Consider the following 13,834-nt stretch of genomic DNA (forward strand, 5'->3'; position numbering starts at 1 on the left):
CACATCTTGAGTGTTTTTGAGGAGAATGAAGTAAAAAGACTAATTTCTTAAAATAAAAATTAGGATTTAATTTTATTTAGGTTTAAGAGATCCTGCAGCTGCCTGCTATTGCTCAAGTGGAAGGGGAGTTTACCCTAAAAACTTGACACATCAGTTTACATTTTTTATACAGTTTTTAATACTACACATTTCCTGTATTTTCTGGATGTATTCTATTAAAGAGACTGAGAAATAATTATATATGATCCCTATAACATTGAAAAACAACAAATCTATTTCTGGCATGGTGGCCTAAGACTTTTGCACAGTACTGTATAGAAGGTATGTGGCTTTATTAAGTGCAAAAATTACCCAGAGATGGTTTTACATGTCCAATTTACAACCCTAGAACAACTTCCAACTCAGAAATAAAAAAAAAACATGAAGAAATTTACTTCCATACCTCCAAAGCATCTTCTGACAGTAAGAAAAAAGACCAAAGCACAGATTGCTTGTCCCTGTATAAATATGTAAAGTGTTACAATTAGCCGCACTTTAATTGTGCCCCGCTCACCCCTACTAATTTAAAATGTAGTAAAATGTATTTCTGAAATTCAACAAGAAAATACATAGGGTGGTTCCTGATCAGGAATTGACAAGATCAAAAAGTGGCTGGGGAGTAAAACAGCAAAAAAATTGGTGAGGTCAGGCACATGGTATATAATTTTAGAGGCAGAGCAAAACTTTACAAAAACACTTAATTTCTTTTCAACTTTATTTCTGCTCTATTAAACAGGGACTGGAATTGTAAATAAGAAAATATGAATAACTTTATGATGACCTTTAAACAAACATAATACAAAGATTAGTCAAGATTACATTTGCAGTCTCTATTTGTAGCCTCGGTGATCTTAATTAAATCTACCTTAATAAAGAGTCATTTTGTACTTTGCACTCATATAATTAAGTTTTCATGCATTCTTGCCTTATCTGTGGGTTGTAGTCCTGCTTTTTCTTAGACTTTTGTGATAATGTACATAAATTGTCAAGATTCTGGCTTGTGGTACCATCTCAAAATAAGAAAAAATCACTATCACGCACCTTCTCTGGATCTGTTCCACATCTGCTATGCTGACTCTGTATCAGTCTTTAAGAATCAGCTTAAACTAGGGATGCACCGATAGAATTTTTTTGGGCCGATACCGATACCGATTTAAACAGACAACTTCTGTCCGATACCGATGCCGATACCGATATTAAACACTTGTATACAATACTATACAGTTGGTCTATTAGCTAGTTTATTTCTGCATCAAATTGTTTTTACTGAACATGGATTTGAACTGACCAACATAATAAGAGAGGCACAAATTAAGCTAAAACAAATATAATAAGACACCATGACAACCTTGGTTTTTGCTATTCAGCATTTATTTTATTAACAACATTAACTCATTTTTTACATATAATGGATTTCTTTATGCAGTTCTTTATGCAGTTAATTAATAAACAATCGGTATCGGCCTTTCTCGTGCTATTGCCGATATGCCGATGGTTTCAAATTCATCAAAAATCGGCCGATAAATATCGGCGGCCGATACATCGGTGCATCACTAGCTTAAACCCATCTCTTCCACCAACAACTCGCTTACTAATACAGAGATTAATATCTTTATCTATAGACGGTAGTATAGTAACAACATAAACAAGCAGCTTTCGTGGTCAACACGTAATTTCCGGTAAACTCTGCTAAGAATAAATAACAACAAAGTCCTTTTATAGTAGTTTATTTATATAACAAGCAAAATAAACAACACGTAGATAACATAGGAAACCAAAACATTTGTTACTTTGGACGAGGTATTTGTTTAGGAGTTCGGTTTCAGCAACTAGTCAGACCATTAAACAAACAGAAACCGGAAGTAAAGTTTGGACCAGACGCTTAATCGCGTCACCGCACGTGTGTCCGATGAAACGGTCTAAATCTGAACATTTTCTGTAAAAAAACGGAAATATACATGTAACCAGTGGCGGCTCGTGACTGCTCATCCGAGGGGCACAAATTCAAAATATGTGCACGGAGTGTTATGTGTGTTGCTCGTGTTTTCAAAATATGTGTTTGTTGCGTCATGTGAACCATGTGCATCACGTGTTTTGTTAATATAAGTGCCTGCTGCACACGCGTCAAAACCATTTATGTTAAAAGAGACGCTAACGTTCACAAAATACACGCAAGATACTCCTTTAACAGTAAACTCTGATTACGCATGAGATTATGCGAGTATCTGGCAAACGAGAGCGTCTCTTTTATCATAAACCCTTTAGACGCTTGACAAGACACTTGATGCACATATAACTCGACACCAGAACACATATTTTGAAATCATGAACCACACACGGGCTACATACATGTTGTGACAAACTTTGCATCGTGCGCCAGTGACTTCTTTTTTGAAGGTGCACGATGAAAAAGCATGATAAAAGCGTCTGCTAAATGGATAATTGTAAATGTAAGATGATCTGTGCTCATGAACCCTAAATTGTAGACTTCAAGAATAAGGATATTTATTGTTGGATTTTAAGCTCCTTTTATTGATTATTTGAAGTTAGTAACCGTTTACACTAGCAGGACATCGAGTGAGAGAAAGAGAGAGAGAGAGAGAGACAAAGAGAGCAGAGAGAGATTAAGAGCAGTAAGAGAGAGAGGACATTCATCAATGTCAGGCATGCAAGATGAAAATTAATGAAGGTGTTCATGAGTGGGGTTTGAAGTTATTAGTGCAACTTCAGGAAACCAAATGGAAAATTAATTCTACCTTCACAATTGTCATCAATCCTGAGTTTTGCCCGTGGTGCCATTTTGTTTCCATCCATGTCCTGATAGGATAAGCAAGGCCTTCACAGCTCGACAATCTTTCCTCCCATGAACAGATAAACTCCCATTAGTCATTTCATCTATTGTGAAATTATCTTCATGTCATGTAAAGCTTGAGGGAGGTTTGCTAATCCTACATTACACACATTTACAGAAGGAATGACAGAAAAGGAGGGGGGTGCATTGTGTAAATGTTGTTTAACAGGCAGATATTACAAGCCATTTATAATTACAGTGAGTGCAGTAAAACAACATTCAGTTTGTCGGTGCTGATGGTTAGTGCGCAGACATTGCTCCAGTGCGCCCGAGTTAGATACCTGTCTCGGAGACCCTTAACCAATCCCTATCTCCACCCGACACCAAACCATAGATACAGTATATATTGTACAGTAGATGTCGCCTTGGGGTTCTAAGCATGCGTCAAAACCACCACCGTCTTGGAATAGGGGTCTTGTCATAGGGGTCTTGTCAGTTAGTAGCTAGGTAATGCTACTATCTCCACCTGTACTTCGAATTCATGGACAATGCCGGACTTTTGTGCTGCGTATGGATGTTAGGCCTACTACTGTAGCACTTTGCATTACATTTAGAAAAAGTAGATTTTCTTAATATCAAAACTTAAAATTTTCTCCGGACTCAATGTTTAATACATGTCTGACCATTGGAACGAGAAAAAAAATAGAAAATCGCATTCATGACGATTTATGGTGATTTTATTTCCGTCACACCTTTGCCTACAATGATGCTGATGCAGTGCTCCCCTGTTTCAAGATGGCGGCTCTATTTGACGCATTCGTTCCAATGAACTGCCGTAGCCAAGGCGACATCTAGTGTACATATCAATGCCACCAAACAAGGACAACCATTTTGTGGCTAAAATAATAAACATGCCTTATTTTAGTTTTAGAAGTTATGGTCTCTTAAATCTGTTTTGCACATGAAATCATTATACATAATGTAAAGAAAATTCAGTGAGAATATAACCTTGATATATATTTTATATTGACTGAGTAAGGTCATGTCAAAGATAAAAAATAAAGTGAAATCAATGAGTGAAATCAAACTTTGATGCTCCTATATGCTAATTATTAGAATGGATTTCACAAATACAAACTGTCCCTTAATGTTAAACATATTACTGTATACTATTTTTCTATATACTAGGTGTTGTGGTGGAAATCAGTGGCATTTATATGAGACATTATGATGTTTTGAGTGTGTTTTAGCACATTATGTGGTTATTAGGCAGTTTCTTACTATACCAAACAATCTCAGACATTCTGATCCCTGATAAATGTCAATTTATTGTGAGATCCTCAAAAATCATTATAATCATCTATAAGTATTGAGGTATATTGTGTAACTTTTAGAAGGATCTCTTGACAGAAATGCAATATAATATACATAACTATATTATCAGTGAAGTATAAAGACCTTACATAATGAACTGTATTGTTTTTATTACAATCAGCCGTTTTTATCAGACACCGCTGGTCTTCTTACATGGATAGCCCTAAACAGACAAACTGTTTTACACAGTGTGTTTCATCCCTACGTTGTCTCAAACACATTTTTGTCCCGTGGTGGCTACCATATGCGTTTTGAAATTGAGGGGTGAGCTGTTGGCTGCCATTCACAATCTCACAACTAGATGCTGCTACAATTTACACACAGCACCTTCAAGGAAGTACGGTGCAAGGTACAAGCCAAAGTTTAATACGAAAAAGTTTAAAGGATTTGTCCATTTTCTTAATTTTCTTTAAAAAATCCAGATAATTTACTCACCATCATGTCATCCATAATGTTGATGTCTTTCTTTGTTCAGTCGAGAAGAATTTTTTTTTTTGAGGAAAACATTCCAGGATTTTTGTCATTTTAATTGACTTAAATGGACCCCAACACTTAACAGTTTTAATGCAGTTTAAAATTGCAGTTTCAACAGAGTTTCAAAGGACTCTAAACGATCCCAAACGAGGCATTAGGGTCTTATCTAGCGAAACTATTGTCATCTTTGACAAGATAAATAAAAAATATGCATTTTTAACCACAACTTCTCGTCTATCTCCGGTCCTGTGATGCGCCAGCGCTACCTCACGTAATTGCTTAGTGACGTAGAGAGGTCACGTGTTACGTATATGAAACGCACATTTGCGGACCATTTTAAACAATAAACTGACACAAAGACATTAATTAGTATCATCCGACATGCAACAACGTCGGAACGGTGCTCTTTCTCCACACTTGTAAACACTGGGGTGTAGTTTCGCATACGTCATCCGCGACCTCTTGACGTGATGACGTATTGCGTGAGGTCACGCTGGCGCGTCACTGGACCAAAGGAAGACGAGAAGATGTGGTTTAAAAGTGCACATTTTTTATTTCTCCTGTCAAAAATGACAATCGTTTCGCTGGATGGGACCCTTGTGCCTCATTTGGGATCGTTTAGAGACCTTTAAACTCCGTTGAAACTGCAATTTTATACTGCATTAAAACTTAAGTGTTGGGGTCCACCAAAGTCCATCAAAATGAGAAAAATCCTGGAATGTTTTCCTCGAAAAACAGAATTTCTTCTCGCCTAAACAAAGACATCAACATCCTGAATGACATGGTGGTGAGTAAATTATATGTATTTTTTTTTTTAAGAAAATGGACTAATCCTTTAAATTTCATATGACATTTAAAAAATGCCCTCAACCATAACCTCAAACCTAAGAAATAGTAATAGTGTTTCTTGCCTTGGCAAACATCATTATTATGTGGTGCCTTTTCTTGTTGAAGTTTTTTCTGTAAGTTGTGAAAAAATAAGTCGGGTAAAACATAAGGTTTCAAGTAAGTGTTCTAGCTTGTGACCTGTGGCTCCTCCGTGCTTGTTTATGGGAGTGAGTTAGGTGCTCTGGGGAGTGAGGGGGCCTCCAGTGCAGAAGTCTGGACTTTCTAAACATTTGTGATAAATTAGATCATTTCCTCTTGCCCTGAGAAAGCAGGCAGTACAAACATCTCTATTAAAGATACCTAGACTCCTGCAGGCGGCCAAGCTCTGCAATAAAGTTAAGGGCACAAACAGCTGAGGGAGGATCTGGATTATGTATAAGGTGCGAGTATATATGATTTTAAAGCGTTTTTTTTTTTTCAGGGTTAGCACTTGACTGGCTTTTGTGATTCTTCAACCACTATTTGCCTACTAAGTATACCACAAAAAAATGCATTGAAACTTTTGAGTTGATGACAAAAGTTGGCAAAATCAGCCATTTATTGTAATGAAAAATAACTAAATGTGAACAAATTTCTTGACAGAAATTTTAACAGCTCCAACTTCAATATACCGAACATATTATTCATTGCAACAACAGTGTCGTACATATTTGATCATTGACAAATTCTCACACAGCCTCACAATGTAACAGACCAAAAGCACAGCAGGCTTGCATCATCATCGCACAACGCCTTTCCAATGACTCTGAAAATTATATACATATTCTTACAGCATTTACACCTTTCTGAACATTAGTACCACAAAAATAATCAACCAGCATACGTTATGAAGGACAGACAGACTGAAAACAAACCACATAAAGCTGAACAGTGTCGTGATGCTGCTGGAACAACATGACCAGTGCAAGGCTGATTCAGAAAAAGTGGGATGGTGGAGATCTTGAGAATAGACTAAAACATGCTTCTGCTGAGCCTATTCAGGGGAGAGAGGTTTTTTATACATACAGCTTGTATCCATCATAAGAGCAAGTCAAAAAAGAGAGAGTAAGCAAGAGAGAGAAAGAGAGAATCAAAAGAATTTCAAACACACCGCAGCTCTGCATTCATACCGATATGGCTTCCTGGCTCAGTGTGCCCAAGTGAAATAAAAACACCTGTAAAGGCGCTGGCATCATAACATCAGTTTGACAGACATAGGCAGAAAATACAGAAGAAAGAAAAGGAAGTTGTTTCCCGCAGATCAATGGTGTTAAAGCAGCCACCCTTAAAGAGGCTCCTACATAAGCTGCATTACCTGGAGGCCGCAAGAGGTTGAGTGTCTAACAAATCATGCAGATTCAGACAACGAACACTGAATGCGAAAAGCGACTAAAAAGAGCCATTAACTAAAAGGCTTTGCCATTTAAAGATAGCAAAAATAAGCAGGTACCCAAGTCCGATTGGGAAGAGGACAGCTTGCTTCCTCCTAAACATGAGAGACTTTTTGAGACTCCCGTGCCTGCTTGATGCTATATAGCCACTTGATGACTCGGGCATTTCGCTCCACAGCAGAAATTCCATAAGGAACGCGCTCACCAGCATCGTCCTCCTCGTCGGACAGGTCATCGTTACTGTGCCGTGACTGCTCGCAGTCCGAGCTGATCATGCTGGCACTACGGAAGTTGAGCGAAACGATGTCGGAGTTGGCACGGGCGAAGCTCTCCACACCGACACTCTCCAGCTCCTCGGGATCCAGCCCACAATAGTTAAAGAAGCGTTCTACGTCAGCACCGGCCCGAGCATAGCGGTCGCTCAGGTCAGACTTGGACCGGTGCAGAGAGGGTCTGCGTGCCACCGAACTCCCCAACTCCAGCTCAAGTTCTGTGGCAGTAGCGGCCAATGTCTCTCTTTCAGAGGAGCAGGGGGCATTGTCACAAGCGGCCAATGCTTTGGCGCTGGGCTTGGGAGGCAGCGGCGGGGCAGAAGAGCTGCTGCTGCGAGCCGCTCTGAGTGGTTTGCCATTACACATGCGGCGAATGTCCGAGGAGCTGTGAGAGGCGTGCAGTGGCGACCGCTCGCCATCGGCCTCAAACGACCTCTCTTCCAACAGTCTGCGACTCAGGTTCAAGTTGCCTCCCTGAGGACTGTGCCGGCCTTGTGCAGATGACGGCACCTTAAGTGATTCGCCAAAGGAACGACATCCGGGTTCTGAAAACTCTGACGAGCGATGCGGTGCCCAGCTCCGCGCCCCGACTTTGTGCGACGTCCCCTTGGCAGGCCCCTCGGATGAGGAGGAGCTATTTAAGATGTTCTTTAAGATCTCCAGGTTGAGATTCTCCCGTTTGGTGGTGGTAGCGCAGGTGTCTGACTTGGCGTTGTTGTTGGAGGCCTTCAGGCCAGATCCCACACTGCCACTTCTCTTCGCAGGAACCGGACAGACTGGGGGCTTGGCCATGACCTGTGGCTTGATGGGTTCCTGCTTAGCGTTGATGACCTCCTGGCTCTTCACGTATTTGGCCTTATCAGCCTCTAGCCGTTCCACCGCACTCAGCCGCTTGGGGTTAGGCTCGGTCTGGCGCCGGAAGTAGTCGGGCCCCTTGTTGAGGATGCGGAGCGGGACGGCTGAGGCAAAGGCCCCACCATGGCCGCCGGGCTTGCTATCTGCCTGCAGCGTCTCGGTGGGCATCTCTGCTGGTCTCTCGGCGGCCGCCGTGGTGGATTCCGCAGTGGGCTGTGGTCAAGGGGCAGCCTGGAGGCACACACATCAAGCCAGATGACCGGATTATTAATCCCGTCTCCACTGGCTGTCAGCAGTGAGGCCTCATACTCACAGCTCATTAATTAACCCTGCTTCCTCCACGCAGCCAAGCCCCGCACGACGGAGAAAGAGAGCGCTCGGCTCAGGTCGGTGCGGGTACACCCCGTCAGGCTCTGCCGGCTGGGAGGATTGTGGGGGAAAGCTTGCTCGCTGCTGCTTTGTTCCTGGCCAAGGCTGAGGATCTGAAACACACAAGGACCAACCCTGTTAAGGGAGCAGGTGACATCACATTCCTAGCAACAACAGGAAGAGATGAGACTTAGGCATGCTGTTGGCTGATGATGTAAGCATTAGAAAACATCTAATAAAATCACATACAAATCTCAGTTTAAGTGGTATTAATAACATTTAGGGTTTTGTATAACATTTGTGTAGATTGCTGCATGTGGATTTATCTAGCATGTATAAGTAAATGTTGTTTATAGTTATATGCTACCAATTGAGCTACAGGAACACTAACTAAAAAAGGTTGGTTACCAAGTAAAGTACAAAAGGAGTAAATGATTCTCATACGCATGCAGGGAAATGATGATTCAGCAATGAGTGGATTTCCTCTGCATCTTGAGATATAGTACAGAGAGATATAAATGTAGTATCAGGGCTTATACTCTTGCCAAAAAATTGAGGCTGTTTGCAGGGGAACAACAGGGAAGAGAGGAAAACACAAAATGGTGGAAAACTTTACTAGTCTCATAAATAAAAGTAATTACAGAGGCTCTTGGACAACAGTGTTCATGGTGGCTGCAATGGATTTGGAAATTGCTATGACAAAGCAGTTTATAGCACAACAGACAGATCTTTCCTATCAATTTCAGGCCTGCAGAGATGAATAAAAGAAATAAACATCAGCACAGAACTCACAGAATCACCAAACACTTTCATCTAAGCGCATTTTAATTCTATCAGCCTAGAGACTTTGCTCATGAGGTTTACCTTTATTTCACTATACTGCTTTATGGTCTATTATTTCACATAATAAAGTCATATTTGTCCAGCAGTCTTAAATGTGGTAGTGTTTTAATAATAAGAACATTACAAAGTCCTAAAACCTTATCTTATAACAACACCCAAGTCACAGTCATTACATACAGTCCTTCATCATTTTGGCACCCAGGCTTCTTTATCACAAGCTCACTAAGGATTTGCTGCACAGTCTTCTTCTGTAAAAACTTCACATAATTTAATTACATTGCTCACATTAGCGAGCAAGGACCCACTAGACCCAAAAGCTCTCATTTGGTCTACATTTGCCACTTTGAAACATCCACTGGGATGACTTTTGGGCTGGATGGAAGCTATACAATTTGTCTGTAAATGTCAGAATGGGAAATGTTATAATATTAGAGAAAATAATTGGACCTTTATAAGAAATATGCTGGGACAAATTCAAGTTAAGCTTTATCAGCTGCCTCTTTGGCTTACGGAAATTAAAGGGATAGTTGAAAATTCTGTCATCATTTTCTAGTGGCGGCTCGTGACTGCTCTTCCGAGGGGCGCAAATTCAAAATATGTGTTCGTAGTGTCATGTGTTTTGCTCGTGTTTTCAAAATGTGTGTTTGTTGCAACATGTGAACCATGTGTATCACGTGTTGTCGTCAAAATAAGTGCCTGCTACACACGAGTCAAAAACGTTAATGATAAAAGAGACGTTCACGTTCCCAAACTACACGCCCGACGCTTACTTAACAGTAAATTCTGGATTACGCATGAGATTATGCGAGTATCTGGCAAACGCGAGCGTCTCTTTTATTGTAAACCCTTTAGACGCGTCTGCAGCAGGCACTTATTTTGACAAGACACGTGATGCACATATGTCCACTTGACACGCCGAACAAATATATTGAAATTATGAACCATACAGATGACGGACTACATAAATGTTGTGACGAACTTCGCATCGTGCGCCCTCGGAAAAAAACGTCATCTGCCGCCACTGTTCAATGGGTACCTTCAACTGTTACCATCAAAATATCTTCTTCTTCATACAAGGATGAGTAAATGATGACAGAATTTTCATTTCTTTAAGCTTAGTTTTACTACAATTAAAAAAGCATGGGTAATATAGTTAAACCCTGGTTACCTCAAAATACCCATGGTTTTGCTTCAGTAGTAAAATAATGGATATGACAAAAAAAACAGTTCCTACAAAATACCCATGGGTCATTTTCGATTAGGATGCATGAATAAATACAAAACATAGAGTCATGCAAAACCCAGGTCATGCAGAGAGTAATAATCGAAACAATCTCCCCAAACTTTCCCACACGAAAAAAAACAGCCTTTAAAACCTTTTGTTGAGTACTGTAGCCCCTCCTCCCAAAACACAGAGTAAACCCAGCTGTGGGACTCCAGCCAGCAGCGTCTCACATCATCTCACCCCCCTCCAAAGCCCATCTGAATTAGCAGAGCCAAAGACAATCCCCACGGCCTTCTCCATGCACCCACTCACCCTTATCGGCCATGTAAGAATAACACTTCACCTCATAGCACCATCCCTGCGAGCTGGCCTGCTGAAATTAGACTCGCAATTTCTTAAACACATATAACACAATGCCCTGCTCCAAGATCAGCAGTCCATGAAGGTGTGTATACAAGGAATATAGTGTATGAGGACTTATGTGTATGATACTGTGGTTAACAGAAACATACCCATATTTTTTACATATCCTACCATTTTAAGCCATTGAGAGGATGATTTCCCAAAAAGCACTGTAAGTACAGTAGTGTTGTGATTCGATAGCAGCTTAGCTTAGCCAGAGCCATTTGAGCTTAGCCGGCAACTGGCATATTCCTGTAGACGGAGTTTAGTCAAAAACTCTAATATTGACGTCATTCAACCAGGACTCGTAGAGGGCTGTAGTCCAAACCGGCCATTCGATGTAGGCTTTGAAAGGGTAATTCTGTTTAACAATATAGATCACCTGGCAGTGAACTTTGAGCTTTATCATTTTGCAGGTGTTATTTATGCTCTAACAGCAACACGCTAACTAAAGTTTAAAAAATGGGATCATGAAAAAACGGGACCTTTAAAGATTTTTAAAGCCATTTAAGAAATCCTGACCAACTTAATCAATAGCTTGACTTTTGTTTTTAGCAAATCTGTTGCATGGCAAAAGTCATGTAGAAATTGTACCCCTCAGATATTGTATTGGACTTGAAATATTTCTCATTGTAGAACTAGCAGGGTGCAAGACGTATCCGAATTAACATAACGTACACGTTTGGAATGTAAACCCCATGTTATAATGTATGACCGCATCAGTCACATTACTTCAAAAAAAAAAAAAAATCACAGAAACATGCAAAAAAATATGCCACATCAGCTGAGCAATTCTACCATCTAAAAGGGTCAACTTTTGTCATTTAACCCCAAACACATGATGATCATGTGAGCGGTTCTCATGCAGGCAGTTTAAACAGAAAAAAACTGCTGCTTTAAGGCCATTTAACTACTTCAAAATAACAACAGGAAAATGCTCACAGATGCACATTACTTCTGATGTAAATTAAATTCAAAGTCTGTTGCATTTATCAGCGATCTCTCTGAGATCATATTAAGCACCATTGTCCCACCGGGTGTACTGGGTTACACTGTCGAGTATAAAACAGAGAGAAGATTGGATTTCAGCAAAATCATTTTTATTATATTTGTCTAAAGGCCTGTCCTCTAGTAACACTCCTCAAGGTGAGGAAAACTACAGTATTATCTGAGGTTTCCTATTCATACTGCTTTGGATCTGGCATTTAAAACAAGATATTTAATATTAACAAGATGCATCACTATATGAATGGGGGAGATTGCAACAGTCATTATGGCTGCTCTAGTCCCACCTTCCATTAAAAAGAGCCAATCGCAAACTGTTAAAAAAAACTTTGTGCATGCAGAATTTGACAAGTTCTGCTTCAGCACGACCTGAAGGTGTTGCTAATAGGGCGGCATAGTGACTTTGAAGCAAATAAAAACATTGTTCAAGCATTTAAAAAATATAATATACAATCTGTAAAAACAATTATTTAAATGCATAATTATAGAAAGTGATTGAAAAGAACCCTTGAACCATGTATTTAAAAAATAAGAATTAAGCAGGCGTGTACTAGCCTGGGTTTCCCCATGCTGCCTTGCGCGCAAATGTATTCATGCCGCAAGTCTAGCATGGAAACTATGGCCCTTTTTTGCCCCTGAAATAGGGAACCAATCACAGAACGGGGAGGGGGCAACAAGACGATGACGACGTCTATGCGACACACTGAAGCAGTTTTGTTTTTTGTTATAACACGGCAACAGACGCAAAGTTACTTTTCAATGCAGCCTTAGATAGTGTCCCGAGTAGTTTTGAACACAAGTTTATTTAAAAAAGAGCAACTTTTGGCGTTAAACAAGAAGGATGTTTGGACATGGCAAGACATGATAACCACAGAGTTTTATAGGACCAACCTGCTAGGCATCGTCGTTGACGAAGTACAATTAACTTATAAATGGTAAGTGGTATTTATTAATATCATATTGTCATTATGCCACTACTGTGGTTGCCACTAAAATGTGTTGCTTTTCAATATCAATATACAGCTACCGGTTTAGTTGCATAGCTTTCATCTGTGTGCATACAAACTGATAAAAGTCATTTACGTTTGAATTGATGTTGCTCTACATACATCATCTGGTATAATTGAAACGATTGGCTATGAGCTACGTACAGACACATTTGATAGACATTCGTAGCGCCTAATAAACGACTCTGTGCATTCGTAAACCACGCCTCAAGTACGAGAAAATGAGCATATGGTTCCCAGACCACGTCTCATTCTCTATGAGACTGGTCTGGTGTCAGCCAGGCTAGGCGTGTACACCAAAACGTTTAAACACGATTGAAATGCCAGCAACTGTGGCCGCTTGCCAGCGTTGTTTTTTTTTTGATACTTCTGTTTTTTTATGTCTGTTTGTCATTGAACAATGCGCCGGTTGGATGTTGTGAAATTTGACCCGCCCCTCCTTCACTGTGATTGGACGCCTGAATGAAAAGTGACATTGACGAGCTGAGCATTTGAACATTTTTCAACTCAGTTACACCAGATCTTTAGTTACAGCATCATGTTCACCACTGCAATGGCCCATTTTTTTAAATATCACCCATTCGGTAGGCCTATATCATATTTTACTCTGTATATCCGAGGAGATTACATCAAAGCCAGACAAGCTGACTGACACGGACCTACAGTAAAATGAATGAGCCGTAATATTGAGAATGTCAGTCTGATAAACTGCTATATAAACAACAGATTCTGCCGTCCATCTGTTGGCTGATCTACACAGCAGCAGCAGCAGCACAGGAGTGTGACTTTGGAGCTGGATGGGTGCTGTGTGTAGTGGGCTGGACTACTGACTCACTGAGCCAGCCAAAGAGCTCTGTTCTCTAATGGAGAGCATCTCATTGGCTCTTTTCTTCCGTCACTCATCCAGGCCATGGCCCACC

General features: G+C 40.3%; 1 protein-coding gene across 2 annotated transcripts in view; it reads right to left on the bottom strand.

Moving 5' to 3' along the window:
* Window positions 1-6,066: 6,066 nt before the first annotated feature.
* The window catches only part of fam110b (family with sequence similarity 110 member B), a 116,365-nt gene continuing 108,597 nt past the window's right edge, over window positions 6,067-13,834 (bottom strand). For both annotated transcript variants that reach the window (XM_055202319.2, XM_073876101.1), the window contains exon 3: window positions 6,067-8,545. In XM_055202319.2, the coding sequence (XP_055058294.1) occupies window positions 7,032-8,231 (1,200 nt within the window). In that variant the 5' untranslated portion in view covers window positions 8,232-8,545 and the 3' untranslated portion in view covers window positions 6,067-7,031. The remainder of the gene's footprint in view (window positions 8,546-13,834) is intronic.

This window comes from Misgurnus anguillicaudatus, chromosome 2 (assembly GCF_027580225.2).
Source record: "Misgurnus anguillicaudatus chromosome 2, ASM2758022v2, whole genome shotgun sequence".
In the NCBI taxonomy this organism is placed as follows: domain Eukaryota; kingdom Metazoa; phylum Chordata; class Actinopteri; order Cypriniformes; family Cobitidae; genus Misgurnus; species Misgurnus anguillicaudatus.